The sequence below is a fragment of the Anopheles nili genome, chromosome 3 (genome assembly GCF_943737925.1).
Source record: "Anopheles nili chromosome 3, idAnoNiliSN_F5_01, whole genome shotgun sequence".
NCBI lineage: Eukaryota > Metazoa > Arthropoda > Insecta > Diptera > Culicidae > Anopheles > Anopheles nili.
Genome location: NC_071292.1, coordinates 75,607,554 through 75,626,650, shown reverse-complemented (window position 1 = coordinate 75,626,650; position 19,097 = coordinate 75,607,554). Strand labels below are relative to the sequence as shown.

Genomic DNA, 19,097 nt, shown 5'->3' with positions numbered 1-19,097 from the left:
GTTCTCCGGTTGCTTCGATCGGGTGCACAACGATCTGGTTGGTTCGTACTTTTTGCGATCGCCGTGTAATATTGCGCGTCACTTTTCTATTGGAATTTTACTCTTCACTTTCACCGTGTGTTCAGGAGCAAGGTGGCTGTATAATGGGCGAAGAGGTGCACCTCACGATCAACGGAAAGTTGTATGTTGGTAAGCGAGATAGTTCAAAAACAATGCGTGATCGTGATCGTGTTTCAATGGGGAATGAAAGATCTGCATCGGTGGAATGCAACGTATGAAATGAGGTGCTGGTAGTGAATTAAACTCTTGGTGCTGCAAGTAGCTAGGGAAAATGGATAATGAAACTCAGGAATATTTCAACCAGTTTTGTTTTTATTTTTTCTTCTAACAACTTTCTATTACAACTAAATTTGTTTTTATAACGAGAGCTTTAGAACGAGAGCATTCAAATATTGCGATAGCTTTAGTAGCTTATTTTTTTTAACTACTTCCTATCATAATTACATTTGTTTTTAGCACGAGAGTTTTAAGAGCATTTAAGTACTATGGTAACTTTCGTAATTGATTCAATGACATACATTTTTGAAAGAGAAAAAATACCAAAATTATCGAGAGACGAATTTATAATCGTTCTTTCCTAAAATTTATCAATTAAAATTTAATGAATTGGCTGCGTAATCGGTTATTTTTCTTTGCATTATTTCTATTTCTTGAATTTTCTGAAGCTGATAAGAATAAATTGCCAGCCTATCTTTCCCCCCGAGCAGTTACAACGCCAATTAGTGTTAAAATATTCCACCGGTGAGTGGAGGGATAGTTTCGATTTTTTTAAATCAGGGATTGATGTTCTTACAAAGCAGTTGAGCGTATCGAGGTCCAAGCCGTACATGACGAAGGCAGCTTCAAATTTGTGTGGCGCTACTTGTTAAAGTAGATGATTTACGTTTCAAATTTCCTAACCAATTTTTATGGCTTCATTTATTCCATCGATCTCGGGAGGTTTTCAATTGCGACTATTGATCGGGGGAAAAGTAGTATATTTGTATGAGTCCCGTTTATTTTCTTCCACCTTTCTAGCAAACCCGAACACCGTGCCGGTGAACACATCATTGAACTCATTCATCCGTGACCACGTACATCTGAAAGGAACAAAATTCATGTGCCGTGAGGGTGGATGCGGTGCTTGTGTAGTCACCCTGTCCGGGCTACATCCCGTTACGAAGAAGCGCCGATCATGGGCAGCCAATTCGGTATGGGCCAGCTCCAGAAAGTGTACAATTGTAGGATTGTGCATTAATTTCCCAGCTGTGTTCTCTTTTTTTTAAGTGCCTAGTATCCGTCTTCTCCTGTCACAGTCTAGACATTGTCACTATCGAGGGACTCGGTGGCAGTCGAAAGAATTCGTATCATCCGCTGCAACGACGGTTGGCGGAGTACGGTGGATCTCAGTGTGGGTATTGTTCGCCCGGCATGGTGATGAACATGTACAGTTTGCTAGCGTCTCGGAAACAACAGCAAAAAGCGCTTGAAGGAACGTCCCAAGCCACATTGACCGAGGCACAGATCGAGCAAACATTCGATGGGAACATATGTCGATGCACTGGCTATCGTTCGATTCTGGAGGCCTTCAAATCCTTTGCCCAAATCCAAACGCATGAGCCGTTGTTAGTCGACATCGAAGATCTGGATCAACTGCGTCCCCGGACAAACGACTCTGGTAAGATCTTGCCACTCTATCTAACGTTTCCAAACGGGAGAAAATGGTTTAAGGTTACGTCGCTGTCGGAAACCTTTGACGTGTTTAGCATGATTGATGATGCGCAGCCCTACACACTTGTGGCGGGAAACACAGCTCAAGGAGTTTATAGACGACCCGAACAGCTGCAGGTGTTTATTGATGTGAGTTCAATCGAGGAGCTGCATCGGCATACGCTAGATCATGCCCTGACGGTTGGTGCCGGTACTAGTTTGACCGAGTTTATCGAGCTGCTCGAGCGAACGGCTGATGCACATCTTAGCTTTACGTACTGTTCCCCAATGGCCAAGCATATTCGACAAATGGCAAATCAACCTGTCCGTAACGTAGGTACCATCGGTGGGAATTTGATGATCAAGCACCAACATGCTGAGTTTTTTTCGGATCTATTTTTGCTACTGGAAACCGTCGGTGCAACATTATCGATAAGTAAGTAACGTAATTTACTTTTCCTCCTCCATTTGTTTATCTCCTTCATTTGTACCTGTATCTCCTGAGACCGCTAGTATGAAAAGAGTTTTGGTGTTTTCTTCAATTGCAGTGTCTTCAGTTGATGACATCTCCACGTTGTCACCATTAGAGTTTCTGAAGCACTCTATGCACAAACGCATACTGCTGGCTATTAAACTTCATCCTCACGACCACGTCAGCACCACGCTTCGCTCGTACAAAGTCATGCCCGTTGCCCAAAATTCGCGTGCCTATGTCAACGCCGCCTTCCTGTTCAGACTCTGTCCAGAGCGTAAGATCTGCACCTATATAGCGATCTGCTACGGTGGTATCAACCCTTCGTTCTTGCATGCAACTCAAACGGAAGCCTTCCTTGTCGGGAAGTCTCTCTTCGAGAATGCGATCCTTTCTGAGGCCTTTCAGGTTCTAGAGCGGGAACTAAAGCCCGATTGGATATTACCGGATGCATCACCAACCTATCGAAAACAACTTGCCCTTTCCCTACTGTATAGATTTGCGCTCAGTATGCATTCCGGTGCAGGACGTTCGGTACGTAGCGGTGCAGAGATGATCGAACGACCACCCGTTTCTACGGGTCGGCAAACTTACGACACGTACCCGAAACGCTGGCCACTAACGCAGAACATACCCAAACTCGACGGTTTAGTGCAGTGTGCCGGCGAGGCGGAATATATCAACGATATGCCGGTATTACCGAACGAACTGCATGGTGCGCTCGTGCTCTCGAACGAGATTCAGTGTCGCATTCTAAAGATAGACGCCACCGATGCACTAGCCTTGTCCGGTGTACGGGCATTCTTCTGCGCTCAGGACATCCCCGGGCGGAACAACTTTATGCCACTTGAAATGGGTTTCCCGGACGTAGAGGAGATCTTCTGCAGCGGTGAGGTTCAATTCGCTGGACAAGTCGTTGGGATGATCTGTGCTGATAGTTTCGAGCAGGCTAATCATGCCGTGAAGCTGGTGAAGATCGAGTACAAGCGATCGGGTAATCGAATAGTCCTCCCGACTGTACATGACGTTGTTGATGCCCTCGACTATAGTCGCGTCAGCGATCAACCGTACGATCGTCATGGATCGCGGTACCATCTGGCCAAGGAAGGACCCATCTCCGTAATTGGTAGATTCGATTTGCGGGGCCAGTACCATAATCCAATGGAGACACAAGTCTGTCTATGCGTTCCTCATGCCGACACGATGGATGTGTACTGCGCAACGCAGTGGCTTGACCACGTGCAGATTGCTGTCTCGCAGGCGTTGCAGCTTCCCGAGAGTTTCCTCAATCTCTCCGTTCGCCGAGTTGGTGGAGCATACGGTGCAAAATTGACGCGTGCCAGTCAGATTGCGTGTGCTTGTGCCGTGGCCGCGTTCCGGACCGGATCTCCGGTGCGCATGGTTCTGCCACTCGAGACGGCTATGTCGATGTCGGGAAAACGTTGTGGCAGCGTGAGCGAGTACGAAGTGTCCGTGGATGCTACCGGGCGCATCGCAAAACTCTCGCACACCTTTATCCACGATGCTGGTGCTGCTCTAAACGTGATGCTCGGGGGGATGACCACCGATCTGTTCAAAAATTGTTACCGCACGGACTACTGGAAGCTGCGGGCGAAGATTGCCCGAAGCGATAGTCCGCCGAATACGTGGGCTCGAGCACCTGGAACATCCGAGGGAATCGCGATGGTGGAAAACATCATGGAGCATATCGCGCACCATGTCGGCTTGGATGCTGTGGACGTGCGGATGGTGAATATATCGCGCGAAAATAAAATGCACTCACTACTTCCCCGCTTCCGACGTCAGGTGGAATACGACGAAAGAAAACGGTTGATCGCTGAGTACAACGTTGAACATCGGTGGCGGAAGCGTGGTATATCCATCATGCCGATGCAATACCCTCTTGAGATGAACTCGATGAAGAACGCGGTAGTGTCGGTGTACACCGACGACGGTACAGTGTCGATCGTGCACGGTGGCATCGAAATGGGCCAGGGCATCAACACGAAAGTGGCACAGGTAGCGGCTCATCTACTTGGAGTGCCGATTGAAAAAGTTGTCGTTCAGCCCACCAACAGCTTACTCAATGCCAACTCAAACGGGTCCTTCCATAGCCAGGCGACGGACAGCGTTGCTTTTGTAAGTTGCCGTTGGACACTATTATGGTCAAGATTTTTATTTTAAACTTCTGCTTGACCGAATTTCTTTCATCCCTGGAAGGCTGTCAAAAAATGCTGCGAGGCTCTAGTCGATCGACTACGACCATACCGAACACTACTGAGACGGACCAGTTGGGAGGATATGATTCGAAGCGCTGCCCTAGACGACGTGGACCTACAAGCATCGTTCTATGCCACACCGATCGATATCCGAACCTACACCATCTGGGGAGTGGCGTGTGCGGAGGCTGAAGTAGATATCCTTACCGGTCAAGTGCTCGTTCGCCGAGTCGACATTTTGGAGGATGTAGGTGAAAGCCTAAATCCGTGCATCGATGTGGGTCAGATCGAGGGTGCGTTCGTAATGGGTCTAGGGTACTATCTTACCGAGGAACTCGTGTATGATGCGAAAAATGGCACCCTTTTGAATAATCGCACCTGGAACTATAAGGTGCCAGGACATCACGACATTCCAGTCGATTTTCGCGTATCATTTTTAGGCAAGAGCTCCAATGCTGGTGGTGTGCTGCGATCAAAGGCAACTGGAGAGCCAGCCCTCTCTCTGAGCCCTGTGATAACGTATGCTATTCGGAATGCAGTACGATCGGCCAGGAAAGACGCTAGCTTACCGGATAAATGGTTGCATATGGGTATGTCTCTAGTAGAATGTATACCCAGTCAACAGTATTTTCAAGGCGTTAACTGGCTATTTGTTCTTATTTACAGGCAGCGGTATGACTCCGGAAAAAATTTTTCTTCTAGTAGAAAATTCCACCGACAAGTACAAATACGAGTAAGCTCTCGTTTTGTACATTACGCTTGATGTCTAGGACAAATAGAAATAATGTGTAAGGGCTTCAAACATGTGCTTCAACATAAAAATCATGTTATAAAAAATTTTTTACACTACCAAAAATTACTTTGTTTCAAAATGTTTCAAAATGTCTCGAAATATTCATAAATGTGCTGATACAAAAAAATACAACTAAAACAAACAAAAAAATACACTAAAAATAAAAAAGATACACTACTAAATGACTCTATTGCTAAACTTACGCAATAAAAGGTTTCAACAGAAATTGCCATAAGTATATTCAATATGGCGGAAGAAACCTGAATGATCCCACCTCCTCTATATAAACTGCGTCGCTGTCAAACAGCTGACAGTACAAATAAAAACAACTAGCTCACAGGACAAGTTAATGGATTTCGTAGGTGTTAATTTTTGTTACTATTTTTTTACATGCTCGTGCTGTTTCGTAAAGTCATTGTGTTACTTTTATTGTTAGTGAACGTTAGCTAATATGAGTTACAAGTTTTGAATACGTTTATCAACTTCTGTGCAGCCGACAACAAGTGATATAAAGAGCTGATTTTTTTTTCCACGAAGGAGTGGGATCAGTACACTTACGAAAGTAGCAACATACAATAAGAGGACTTTGCTGTGGGAAATAGCACATTCGTTATTTCATAGTCATCGTTATGATACCGATATTGTGATCTTTAATCGAGCGTAGTTGCTAAGCACCCATCAACTAGTTTTCTGCGAGACGACTGCAAATTCCTCGGCGGAGAACGTTTCATAACGAAATCACTGTGGTCCGTCCTGTTGGGTCCCTTGACCACGCACAACGTTTCTCTTTTGTCATTGAGGTAAGAAACAAACAGCTGCTCAATTGATTTATCCTGAGCGAGGGTGCCCTTAGCTCTCTTCCCGTCCAAGGATAATCACGTTTTACGTTCAGTCACATCTACCTAGTGGTCCACAAGTACTCCAGCGAATTCAACAGATTGTGATCCCGCGCTAGGACACCTTATTTTTCGTCGTAACGGAAGGTCACGAACCGCATACAGAACTTGTCCCGACAACGAAAGCCGCCTTTATTCTTAGCATTCTTGACAACAGTCATCGTACCATATCACATTTCAGCTGGTGCTCGTGCTATACAATTACATCCATTGGGCTCCAACAAAATGCATTCTATTTATCAATGATACCCCCGACTATCATTTATTTTGTTGTTTTTCGTTTTTCGTGACCTTGGCAACCACGTAATAAGCGATGGACCGCCATGACCCTCAGCAACAGTCGCAGCAGCAGCACCCGCAACCGGCGAAGGTGCAAAATAGTGATGAACAACAACATCGTCTAAATGCCACTCATCAACAGCTGCTGGAAGAGGACCCATTCGCCTCTGAATCCGAATCTGGCCAAGGCGATCCGTTAGCAGTTGAAGTTGAAACGGAGGCTCCTGGGGCTGGTCGCGGAACCGTGAACGGTTTGTCCCCTTGTAGTCAACTGGATGTGTTAGCGAGTCACGGCACACTGTTGTTCCTCTATTCAATTTTTTTGCCTGTGGATTTACTCCGACTATGCTTTCCTTTCTGAATTTATCTGTCATAGTAAAGAATGTTTAATGGGGTATCATTTATTTTTTATTTATAATTAAACCGATCTGTACTTGTGCAAATGTCTATCATCATTATACTGCATGGTTAAGCCGCGTAGCAAAGTAGTTGGAACATGCAATCGTGCGCATCTTTTTATAAAAAAAATTATAGCTTCTTTGCACTTCTATGAGAACACTAGAACTACTAGAAATGCACATGACCGTGCTTGTTCTAGCACTATTAAAGCATCCAAGTTAAAGTCGGGACAATTATTTTGCGTTTTCCTTTACCTTTAACCATTTCACATCCCCATCCGAGGCACTAATCAAAAGTCAACGGGAATAGTAGAAATTAATTCCAAAGATAGTAAAAGAAGTAAAGAAAATACATACAGAAGATACACTCACGACAATGGAATGCAATCCGTCGTTACTCGCGCTAATCTCTGTCGAAGAACATTGCGCTAGATCGTGCATCATCTGTACACGATTGCTTTCATCAGCTATGCACAAATGCGAACCTCCTGCCAGGAATAACAACCGTGCGACCGATAAGAAAGCGTTCTCGGTTGCATTAATCTTGTGATTAATTCTTCCATAGGTTAATTTGTTTGATCTTCCCAACACTCGAACTCTTTCTTGCAGTGCCACGATGTCTGGTCGTGGTTGTAACGTGGTTGCAGTTTTCTGATGGAAAGATGGGTGGCAGACATCCATAGTTGATATTCGATTGTCTTCTGCCAATACTTTGATTGAATAGGACATTGAATATTTACTACAAACACAATACAATACTTGAACACTTGTATAGCTTTTCATTAAAAAAACATGATTTTTCCATTGCAATAATATTTGTCGTGCCCGACATTTGTGGACAATATGCCTTCGTACTAAAGCACAGTTACGCAAGTGTGCATCTGACTGATCGTGGTAACCGTCCTCGATGCGATGGGGTGAAATAATTTCATCAGGGGCCTTACCGTGCCGCAGATTTGAACTTAATCCACCATCTTAGGCCGGAGGATACGCTCCGAATACGAAGCGCCATCGGCGGGGTAAACACGTTACTTGTTTGTATACTCAATGTGCCCTCAGCCACCCGTGCTTGTTTTTCCCACCATCCCCTCGAATCAGTCGAATCATCATTAATATGTGTAAGTGCCTCGGTCCGATTGTCTTGAACACTTACCAGTCGACCGACTGCTCCAACGGGGTTTGGTATCAGTACGAGTTTTACATCGGTATAGAAAAGATCTTTTTTCACCTTAGATGCTGTGGGCTCATCCGCGACGAGTATTCGCGATCAAATCATGTTTGAAGTTATATTTCTGGAACGGATGGAAATCGAGCATCTGCTACGATATCTGTCTGCCGGGACGGATGATGGCCAGCATCAGTCACAAATGCACAAAATCCGCTCCCGGCATATAAGTGAGTGTCATAAAAATTCTATATCTTTTTTTAGTTACTGCAAGTTACTTATAAATGTTTTGCGCTTGTGCGGTTGTATTGTTTAATCGATCGATCGATCCATCCATGTGATTAGTGCATAGTAAAAGAATCAAAATGTGATGTTACTTTCAGTTTTGCGAGGAGCATGGTAATATCTGCCATGTCATTTTCTTCACCAAAGGTTCAGTTTGCAAATGTGAAAATACATAGAAAAAGATTTAAAATTGCATAAGAACAAACGATCACATGTCTTGAAAAACTAACTCTTCCTTCAATCCATGACACCATTTTTGCAGCCGAACAATATGTGTCTTGTTGATTTGTGAGTTTATGCCTTCCAAAGAAATAACTAATAAGGTGGTCCCAACGTGTTTTACGTTTAAACGTTTAAAAATTTTCCTTCCTTATTATTCAATAAATGTGACATGGTAAATGATGTGGTTCAACTTTTTTTGGATTGTAATATTGAATGTTTTTTATCCTGCATTATTATTACAGCTTTCTTTTCCCTGTTCTCTTTTCACCACAATTCCTTGTATTACTGGTGTGTGTCTATCGATATTTCAAAGCTTGCAATAAGTGTCACCCTTTCATCATTGTTGCACAAAATATTGGAAGGCTATTGGAATAGTTCTTTCAGGGCTTTTCAGTTTTAATAGATTGAATTCTACTCCGTGCTATTTTCAGTTCGATCCCGTGTACGGTATTGGTTGAACGATATTGTCGATGAAATGCGAAAGAAGAGCCCGGCGTCGGTTCAGAAGTGGGTCGATTCGATACAACTACCTAACGGTGGAGGCAGTGCAACAATTTCGTCTGGCAGTACCGATGCTACGCCACCTTTACATCATGACGATCCGGCTGTACACCGGACAGACTATTCCCGATCCGATCAGCTAGTAACACCCGATACGGAACCGTCCCTGCAGCACTTAGAACACGATGCAAGCGAGAATATAGGAATCGACGAGCCATCGACGGTTGAATCGAAGCAAGAAGATCGCCAGGTTTGCTTTCCGCACCGGGAGGAATATCCGGACGCTGGTGTAGAGAGCATTCCCTGTGTACTTAATGAAGACAGTCTTAAAAAAAACAATACTGCTAGCCGTATGTCTCCGACTGAGGCCCGTGGCTCTCTTGCCATCAGCACACCAAAGATGGTTAGAATGGACGACAGCGCGAAAATAACTAACGAGCCTCCTGCCAGTCTTTCCATTCGAAACTTTTTGTCCAAAAAATCGCTTCTAGGGAAATTCAGCCGATCGGGTTCCAATCTCGATCATAGCCCGAATGCTGCCGCAGAAAATGTTCCGATTGTTGGATCCTCAGATATGGCCGAGGTTACTGAAAGGAGCTGGAGAAAGGCAGAAGATGAACCGACATCCACCTCACCGTTTGTAGTGAGTAAGAGCAAGATAAATGAGTTTTATGACAAGCTCAACATGAACAAAGCCAAGTACGGGTTGATAAAAGGAAAGAAGCTTGACATACGTAATATGCTTGGTGGAGGCTTGGCCAATCGAGAGAGCTCCGATATATCCAAGACACCCATCGCGCAACCGTCGAAAATTCAACCGGTTGCAGATGCTTTTACAATTGATGGAACGGTGCATCAGTTTGACAGTGCTGAGGCAAAGTCCCTGGCGGAAGCATCCGAAGACCATCCCGAACCATTAGAGGTGAGCGTGGTGGACGTGGAACCGTCAGATGCATACGAGTTTTCGTTCGATGATTCGTTCCCCAAGTCGGACGAACTCGTTACGGGCATGATCAGTGAGGAGGACGAAGAGGAAAAGGAAAACATACTCGATACGCCATCCATGGTGCCGGGTCACGGGTATGGGTACGACGTTTATCTCAACCCGCCAAAACCGAAAGCACACCGTATAGGCATTGGACGGATTGGGCGCAGCTCAAGTGAGAATCCGCGGGCCACAGCACGTCGCTACAACCTTATGGAGATCGGGCGTAGCTTCAGTGAGATGAACGATGATGACGACTCGTTCGCTATCAGCGAGTGCAACAACAGCTGCCCGAACCCATCCTCGCTAAACACCAGCTCCAGCATCAACAATGGTAGCATTAGCAACTTGACGCGTTCCGTCCCTGTCAGTCCAGTTCCGAGGACGTCGAGCAAACTCAGCATTCAGCAGGAAACTCAGCAACAACAGCAGCAGTCTCAGCCGTCATCCCGCCGCCGCAGTACGATGCTGGTCAAGGACAGTTCGCTCCAATCCGATTCGAGCCGGTGCTCGAGTGTTGAGAGTCTACTGAATGCACGCAAACCGGATCCGGAGAAGATACTGCTCAATTTAGGTTTCGGACCGGCACCCCATAGTACGGATGTGCTGGCGAAAATACCGAAACGGTACGTTTGTTAGCTACTCACATCTGTATAAGCTATCTAATTAAAACTTGATTGTTTGTTTTCTGATCCACGTTAGGTTTTTGAAACCGTCTCAAGTGCGTGGTGTCGATACGGAAGCTTTCCTGCGACAGCAACAACTTTCGATGCACATCCACGAAAACAGCGTTCTAGGGTATCGAGGACTAGTAGGTAAGTCAATCGTGCGAAGCAAATCGCATCAAATCCCATATGATTTGTTTAGTTGGTGAGGGAGACAGTCCACGTGGTGTATGGGTGGTAGCGGCGTTGTATAACGTAACAAAACTTTCCACAGCCAATTCATAATCACATCTTTCCGATTCTCTCTCTTCTGCTACAAACTATCGTCAGGCGACTATGAAAAGCTGCACATTCTGCAGCGCTTTCAGTCCAGACCCATGTAAAAAAAGTTAATGAAAAATAAAAAAACAAAAATGGAACCGTCGTGGCGGTGTCGAAATGTTGCCGTCGAAAAGATACATCTATCATCTTCATATCCCGGAACTGGGTGATATAAGGCGGGTCGTTCGTAGGAATGAAATACGTTGAGTCATCTTCGTTGTGTTCATCGTATGTGCTGTGCGTCGGTGTATATAAAATGCTTGTGAAAACTACACTTGCAAACGTGCACTTCCTTCATGTTTTCTAACATGCTGGTCTAATCCATTAGCACCTAACTTAATGAACTCTTCATGACCTGTTGTACTTATCATTAACAAACGAACGGAGATGTAGTGTGAAAGGAATATCGGGCCAGCAACAAAATCTAGATGAGCAAAGTGTAAGCTTCGAAAAAAAAATTCTGTTTCATTCCGTTGTGTGTATGCATGTTTGCTAAAGTTACTCTTAGACAACAGTTGTTATCGTTTGTATCAAAAAATTTTCAATTTTTTCGTTGTTTTCATTAGCGTCTATTGCATGTTTTTATAGTTTCCCAATTTTTATGTTAAAAACCTATATTATGTTTATTATATTATATTTATTCAACTATTTATTATGTATATACTCTTTGTTTAAAAAAATACATCTATATTTAGTAGCAAGACGATTCGCTTTTTGTAAACCTTTTATTTTTTATTTGGCCTATGCTGGTATAATACAAAAAATTGATTCTTCAGCCTAGTATCACATAATATTGTATACATTTCTTACTATGCATCACCATCTTTCTATACTATCTTTCAATGGTTGACATTATACGCTTGTACTTCTATAACATGTCATGATTTGGCGTGATTGTGTTGAATGGCATCTAAAGATTTTCTCATGTTTTCCACACACAACGGTCAGACTAACATGTACGCTTTCTTTACACAGGTAATCCACACATTCCACCCTCCATGATCGTGGCGAAAATCATGGAACGATTTCAGGAAAACGACACGAAAACGCGCCTTACGGCGGCAGGTGTCACGCTGCCTCAGTCCGACAGCCGAACCTCATCCGGTCCACCGTCGCCCATTCCGATGGTACGGCACGCCTCTCTAGCGACGGCTGACGGTCGTATAAAGTTTTAATCCATCGTCCCTTAAAGGAGCTGATTGTGACAGTATGTCTTCAAGTGATACATTTGCCGGTCTGAAAAAGCGCATCTCTTACATATTTTTTTATTCTCTGCTTGCTCCCATACAATGAATAGCTTTCATGTAGTACTCGTGGTTTTAATATTACAAACAAACGCGGCAGTCTTATCTGGTGTTGTTCTTTGTACGGATGAGTCACAGATTAATATAGACCATCCATTTTCATCAAATTTACCGTACTATTGTACTTTTCAGACCCTTACGATGTTTTTAAACAAGAAACTTTTTAGCCCCGCGATCTTTCACAAAATTGAGATTGTAGACTTTGTATGTTTTATTATTCCTATAGTACTCTATACACATCTAGCTTATATCGTAAACGCCCTTTTCTACTCACATAGATTTTTCCAGCAACTTTAGCTGAGGGTCAAACTATGTGAGTCGGTCTGTGTAACAGTGAGAGAAAGCGTACACGCGATTCTTGTGAAGGTCAGAGTAGTTGAGCCTTTCGTCAAAAAATTTACTTACCTGTTAACCTCTGTGATGACATGTTGTGTGGGTAGGACATTTGGAATCTAGCTAGATGTATGAACGGTGTAAGAAATTAGAACGTCACTGCTGAGTAGCAAACAATTTGTGACTAAAGTACTATACCCTTTCTCGGTAGTAAGAACCTGGAGGCAGGCTTTAAGCGACGCATAGAACAAGTGAATGAAAGGGAACATGTCAAGAGCTTATTGGATAGAAAGCCACAATTACCCCCGAAAAGGCCTATTGAAAGGGTGCGCACCGCACATAACTAAGCAGATGCGTCGTCTATACTTTCTATCTAAATACATATCTGGTATGGGTGAACTGCTCAGTAGATTTTTAGTATCTAAACAAATCACTATTTCACAGGCTCATAGAGCATTGTTGGTCGGCATCTATTTGTTCATCCTCCAAAAGCAGAACTCCTTAAAGAAGCAAATGCGTAGTTTATGTGCTGCGCTATGTGAACACTATAGTATTGTAGATTATCTTGTTTATTCTTGGAGTCTGGTACAGCGACACTTTAAAAAAACATTGCACTTGTTAGATGAATAAACGTTGTAACATAAAGCGTAAACAAACACAATTTTTATGTTTACAATTAGACGAAAGCATTTCCGAAATATTTATGTTTAGAGTATAACAATAGAAGTTTATTAATTGCAACCGTTAATTGAAGATAGATTGAGATTAATAGATTCGATAGCGATATTCTTTGATGCTATGTAATTTCGGTTCAAAAACCTTGCAGCTTACAATGCAGTGCTACAAGACGATGCACAGCACTCTTTAAAATATATTATAAAAAACAGATATACCAAATGCTCCTTGCTTTATTCGGTATATGATGAGTGTATGTTGCACATTGCACTCGACAGAAAAATATTTTTTAATCCTAAAGACTAAAGAAACCATTCTTAAGAGTATTCAAACCAGATCTATCTCATCTGTATGAAGGGGATTTTTTACATGTAGAACGCTTGATTTAGAAGAAATATATCAAATGCATTTCAGTTCTTGAGTTCATAGAGCTTCGAAAGTATCTATAAAATGAAAAGCGCAATAAACACGGAGAAGGGGTTGTGCTATGCTGTACAAAAGCTATGCTATACGCACACCGCCTCTACTCGGCACTGCAGGCGATCCATGAACGAAATAGAGAGAGAGAGCCCAGTTGAAGAAAAAAGCCCCCATCATTGATGATAGTGGTGGTGGAATGTACGCAACTGCTTCAAGAAGTGGGGCTGTTTGGGGGCGCCCAGCAAAAGCTCCACTTTATTTACGGCTGTGACTTGAAAGCCTACGGTCGGTAGCGTCGGACCTTACAAACGGCTCGATCGTTCTCCGTTTCTTCTTTCGCTTCGTTCCACCGTGTGCTGGTTGGGGAAACTTTTCTTGGTGCGCTTTGATGTCGTGGCGATTCTTTCGGGTGTCTTGCGTGACATTTGATGCGGTTCGTTGCGCCTAGTGTGTAGCCTTACATTCGTTATCGCAGCCTGCCGTGGATGCTGTGCGATCCTGTGAGTGATAGTGTTCCCGCGTGAAGCACACCGAAACAAGTATTGATACCGTGGTCGATAAACTGCGATAAAATCTCGGTTTCCGGCCGAAACAAAAGTCAAACTTATACAACATCATTATGCTACCGATGTCGGACCAATTTTCCCGATTGGTTGGATGGTTAAGGTTGCCGACTTTACTGTTACTGTTGTTGCTCGTCGGTTTTGGGAGTGGTGCCATAGGTGTGTATTCATAGGCCACAGTCGTGAATCTCCAAGCGCGCAATGAATGGGGAATGGAAAAAAGCCACCTGGCTAGCTAGCGCAAGGTTTAAATAGTGCTCTCGTATGTCTGCTTCATCCATCCATCTTGCTGGATTCTAGTGATGGTTGATGTGCTTTTACCACGCAGTAAGATACACTCGAATGCACCCCGACTGGGGTGGCCTTGGGATAGTTTGTTAAAACAACCGGTTAAGAGGAATCCAGTCCCCTGGACTTCCTGCTTGGCCGACTCTTCGGGTATGGTAGAGCTAATTACGACTATTCTAGACATAATCTTTGTGTTGCATCGCTCATAGAAAAGCTGTAAGTAAATTAATCCGAAGCAAGTGAAATGAAGGATATGATCTCTGCAGGAGCGATCTAATACTATGAAATGATTCTGAGATGTTGTGCAATTCATCGTAGTAATAATTTTTTCTACATTTGCTTAACTCAAATCACATTAAGCCTTGCGAAACTCTCTAGTGAAAGGGGTTAAAGTAGTGCAACAGAAAAACCTTACTTCGTCTAAGTTTTTTTTATCGTTCCTTCGTTCTGCGACCAAGGCATGACTCATTGATACAAGAGTTCACCCCGTTAAGAAAATTGCGCCAATTAAACCCCCTCCTATTCCCTTTCCTTCTGATGTTATCACCATAGTGTTCCCTTGTGAAAGTTATCCCGCGCTACCCATTTAGAACGGTAAAGCGTTTGTAGGCCATAAAGACAAACTCTCAATACTTAGATGGGAAAGATGTTGTTTTTAGGGCTTCTCATGCATCTACAATGTAAATTTACATTTTTGGTTTTGGCTTTCATTTTTTAAACCCTATCAAAAATAGGCTTCTACACAACTCATAAAGAAAACATTCACTAAATAGATTAATGAAATCCAATTTGTTTGAAGATACCATCCAGAACTTTTTACTCATGACTCACGAAATAATTTTCTTGCTAAATAGCACCGAGCAAGAGTGACGCCATTCGTACGACCACAGTAGCGAAGGTGGCTATGAAAGCTTAATATTCTGCTACCATTCTGAGCAATTTCTTTATATTGTGTGACTCGATTACCAATGTCAATAATGTTTACTAGCTTCTTGGTTACAATTTGTTTTGAATTCTTATAAAATCATGTTGCAAACCAGTTTTCTCAAATAAGATTTATTATTTTAAATTGTTTTTTTTTTCACACATGTGTTTCTATATTCGATCACAATTTGTTGAGAAAAGTATTCGCTATTGTCTCAATTGAAAAAAGAATCGATAGCAATTTTCATTAGGCATGGTACTTTTGAGTTTGTAACGTACCAGCAACATGCCATTAGATATCGTTATCTTGTAGTAAGAATTGCTGTGGATACTCTAATACGTTTTGGAACTACCATTGCCAGGGGCTAACGGTGCGTTACCGAAACGACATGTGAGATTCTTTGGTCACGTTTCTTTTTTCTTAGAAACGTAGTACATTTGGAAACAACTCGTATACCATTCAGTGGTACCAGCAAATACAACCACCAAAATAAGATGTTTGGATAGTTCTAATGGATCGTCACCCACGATGTCCCAGAGTCTTAAGTTTCATGAAACAAACAATCCCATGCTTTGTTGGCCGGAACGTTGTTTTCAAATACACCAGTTTTCATATCCATTATGTTTTACTCAATATGACATCTGAAAATTCTATTAGAATACTTTAAAACAATTCTAACATGAAGTAGTTTAGTAAAATACCCTAAACAATTCCTGGTTATGAAAGATTTTCTCCAATGATCACACTTGGTTGCACTCGGTAGAAAAATTGAATCCCAATTCACTTATAAGCTATGTTTATAAACTGTTTCGTACATACGGATCGTTTCTAGAAACAATTAGGATAGTTTGGAATCTCCTTTCTTTTACTTTCGATAGATGGTTCAATCAAAGTTACTTTCCGTAGGTATGAATTCCAAAATAGCACCATTTCCTCGCTTCTTTGCTTCCTCAGTAGCTTTTTCAGCCTGCTGTTGGTAAGCGCGAGCTTTCCCTCAATCCTCGACATGCCCGAGCTTGGTGGGGGTGTTATCAAAGAACGGACTGTTGTCGGATTGTTCGAAGCTGCACTTAGGTATCCGTATTCCGATAAAAGCCAGAGTTCCGCACCCTGCCATCGTCAGGGCATCGAAGCGTGACCCACACACTAGTGAGTGGATTTTGTGTGTTGTGGAAACGGTGCGATCGCTAAAACATCCCACTTACCACGTCGCTGAACTGTTGCTTAATAACCGCAATGGATTTCCTGATGTACTGTCTTTGTAAACCCGCCTTGTCGCAGAAGATTTCCTGCCTGGTTTTCCTTACCTAACTGAGTTTGATCAAATGCATCATTATTGCAGTGACCGACCACGATCGGGTAGTAACGTGCTACATCTCCACGTGGGCCGTTTATCGTACCGGTAGCGCATCCTACAACCTGGATGCGTTCGATCCGACCCTCTGCACTCATGCCATCTACGCATTTGCCGGTCTGGATGTGGAAAAAAATGCCATCAAATCGCTAGGTGAGTCCAGCTGCTACCACTATCTGTGTTGAACTTTGTTGGTGCAGAATGATGGAATGTTTAATCACGTATCACGCTTTCAGATGCTTGGCAGGATCTCAAGGATAACTATGGCAAGGGAGGTTACGAAAAGCTGACGAGTATGCGTGCAAAACATCCCCATCTGAAGGTGCTACTAGCGATAGGTGGCTGGAATGAAGGCTCGGAAAATTACTCCAACCTGGCAGCTAATCCCGAACGGCGACAGGCCTTCGTTAAGAATGCGCTCGATTTCATCAAGTAAGTAAACTACATCACATAACGTGTTGGGCTAGTAGTGTGCAGTGATTGTTCTAATATACAGACCAGTCTGTTGTTTTAATTAACGGCTATTACGGCAGTTACGGTCACTAGCGATAACCTCCGAACAAAGCGCAGCCTAGCTAAGGCCGCCGGTGATTGGTGATACATGAAATTCATTGATATACCTACGTTGTAATTCTTGCTGTTCGAAATGAGTATAACCAAGTAGGCTAATAAGATAGTCTTTCGCAGCACCGACAGGGCTGATAAATTGGCATATCAACATTTGTCAACACATGTTCACACTTTCCATTCTCAATATACAGACAATACGGCTTTGATGGACTCGACCTGGACTGGGAGTACCCGACGCAACGCGGCGGAAAGCCGGAAGATCGCGAAAACTTCGTCGCACTCGTGCGCGAGCTCAGCCAGCTCTTCCGGAAAAACAACCTTCTGCTTACATCCGCTATCGGCGCCGGGAAGGACACGATCGACTCGGCATACGAAGTGAAGGCCCTCTCTAAGTACCTCGACTTCCTGCACATCATGTGCTACGACTACAACGGCAGCTGGGATGGCCGGATTGGACCTAACGCGCCCCTCACCAGCCGTGATTTCCTCAACGTCGAGTACTCGATCGAGCATCTACTCGAACTCGGCGCACCAGCCAGCAAGCTCGTGCTGGGTCTGCCCTTCTACGGGCGCACGTTTGTCAGTACTGTAGCTAAAGCGAGGCTCGGCGACTCCGCGGACAAGACCGGGTTCCCTGGGCCAGCAACGAAGGAGAACGGCTTCATGGGCTACAATGAGGTGTGCGAGGAACTGAAGAGTAATCCTAACGATTGGACGCTCGAGTGGGACGCGACCGCTTCAGAGATGGTGGCGACCAAGTCTAATGGCACCGTCTCGCAGGTCGTCGTATACGACAGCACTCGCTCGATCGCCAATAAGGTACGTTTCGCCGTGAGGCAGAAGCTGGCCGGGCTGATGGTGTGGTCGGTCGATACGGACGATTTCAACGGGTTGTGTGCTCCGGAATCGGACACCTACAAGGACTTCGGTGATCGCGATCGTGTGGCGCTCACGATCCCGCCAGCGATCAATGGGAAGTATCCGCTTTTGAAGACTATCAGCAACGCCATTGTCGTCGCGTCAGAAGAGTTGACGCAGGAGAACATCATTCCTAGTGAGCCAGATGAGGTACCAACGGCCGGAGGAACAACCACGGGTCCATCGGGAGCTACGATATCGTTCATTTCCAGCTGGCTGTTAGGGATGGTACTGCTGCTCGCAACGATTGCAACCGCCCGAATGCTTTAAAGTTTTGTACCGTAGAAATACCAATCGTCGTTCGAACGACGGTTCTTCTGTAAGTGTACTTGTAATTAAACACCGATTGTTGCCAACATATTTTAAATGACGGTGTTTATTGTACAACTTCCCGATGACATTCCAATCAAATTCTGTTATCTTGAACCAATTCTATCTAGACTTTAGATATAGAAACCCGTTTCCAGTATAACTCCTGTTTCGAAACTAAAACATGATTTACACATTCTTGTGAGTCATATTGTTTCTTTTGTCTTTTATTACCTGCCGAATTCGAGCATCATCATATTTTTTTAAGAAATTAATACATACTTTTTATGATAACCCTTATTTAGTTACCCAACTACTTGCGCATTTATCTCGACGCTCATCGGGCGGATTATTTTATTTTCTGCAACAATTCTTACGTACGCGAACGTTTACCTTGTTCCATGTTTTTGGGATTGCATCTTGAAGCTTCTTTTTCTGTTTCGCAACACACCCGTCAAGTAACGACTTGCACGCTTATACTATCTTGC

General features: G+C 43.7%; 3 protein-coding genes across 3 annotated transcripts; all 3 read left to right on the top strand.

Annotated features, from left to right (window-relative positions):
• Nucleotides 1–143: 143 nt before the first annotated feature.
• Nucleotides 144–5,177, top strand: LOC128725078 (xanthine dehydrogenase-like). The gene is made up of 6 exons (XM_053818797.1): nucleotides 144–189; nucleotides 1,078–1,250; nucleotides 1,327–2,185; nucleotides 2,298–4,360; nucleotides 4,442–5,030; nucleotides 5,107–5,177. Exons 1-6 carry the CDS (start codon nucleotides 144–146, stop codon nucleotides 5,175–5,177), a joined length of 3,801 nt encoding a protein of 1,266 aa, XP_053674772.1.
• A 1,265-nt stretch (nucleotides 5,178–6,442) lies between these two features.
• Nucleotides 6,443–12,125, top strand: LOC128725077 (uncharacterized). Its single transcript, XM_053818795.1, has 4 exons — nucleotides 6,443–6,659; nucleotides 8,910–10,590; nucleotides 10,667–10,779; nucleotides 11,926–12,125. The coding sequence occupies exons 1-4, from the start codon at nucleotides 6,443–6,445 to the stop codon at nucleotides 12,123–12,125; spliced, it is 2,211 nt and encodes a 736-aa protein (XP_053674770.1).
• A 2,176-nt stretch (nucleotides 12,126–14,301) lies between these two features.
• On the top strand, nucleotides 14,302–18,576 carry LOC128727552 (probable chitinase 2). Its single transcript, XM_053821478.1, has 4 exons — nucleotides 14,302–14,404; nucleotides 16,801–16,965; nucleotides 17,049–17,244; nucleotides 17,574–18,576. The coding sequence occupies exons 1-4, from the start codon at nucleotides 14,302–14,304 to the stop codon at nucleotides 18,568–18,570; spliced, it is 1,461 nt and encodes a 486-aa protein (XP_053677453.1). The 3' UTR covers nucleotides 18,571–18,576.
• The last annotated feature ends 521 nt before the right edge of the window (nucleotides 18,577–19,097 follow it).

Excerpts from the sequence above, each read along its gene's own strand:
- LOC128725078 (XM_053818797.1), top strand. The coding sequence starts at position 144 with ATGGGCGAAGAGGTGCACCTCACGATCAACGGAAAGTTGTATGTTG. Across the intron at positions 2,186-2,297 it reads CGGTGCAACATTATCGATAA|TGTCTTCAGTTGATGACATC; the intron begins GTAAGTAACGTA and ends CTTCAATTGCAG. Across the intron at positions 4,361-4,441 it reads CGACGGACAGCGTTGCTTTT|GCTGTCAAAAAATGCTGCGA; the intron begins GTAAGTTGCCGT and ends CATCCCTGGAAG.
- LOC128725077 (XM_053818795.1), top strand. The coding sequence starts at position 6,443 with ATGGACCGCCATGACCCTCAGCAACAGTCGCAGCAGCAGCACCCGCAA. Across the intron at positions 10,591-10,666 it reads CTGGCGAAAATACCGAAACG|GTTTTTGAAACCGTCTCAAG; the intron begins GTACGTTTGTTA and ends GATCCACGTTAG. Across the intron at positions 10,780-11,925 it reads AGGGTATCGAGGACTAGTAG|GTAATCCACACATTCCACCC; the intron begins GTAAGTCAATCG and ends TTCTTTACACAG.
- LOC128727552 (XM_053821478.1), top strand. The coding sequence starts at position 14,302 with ATGCTACCGATGTCGGACCAATTTTCCCGATTGGTTGGATGGTTAAGG. Across the intron at positions 16,966-17,048 it reads AAATGCCATCAAATCGCTAG|ATGCTTGGCAGGATCTCAAG; the intron begins GTGAGTCCAGCT and ends TCACGCTTTCAG. Across the intron at positions 17,245-17,573 it reads AATGCGCTCGATTTCATCAA|ACAATACGGCTTTGATGGAC; the intron begins GTAAGTAAACTA and ends CTCAATATACAG.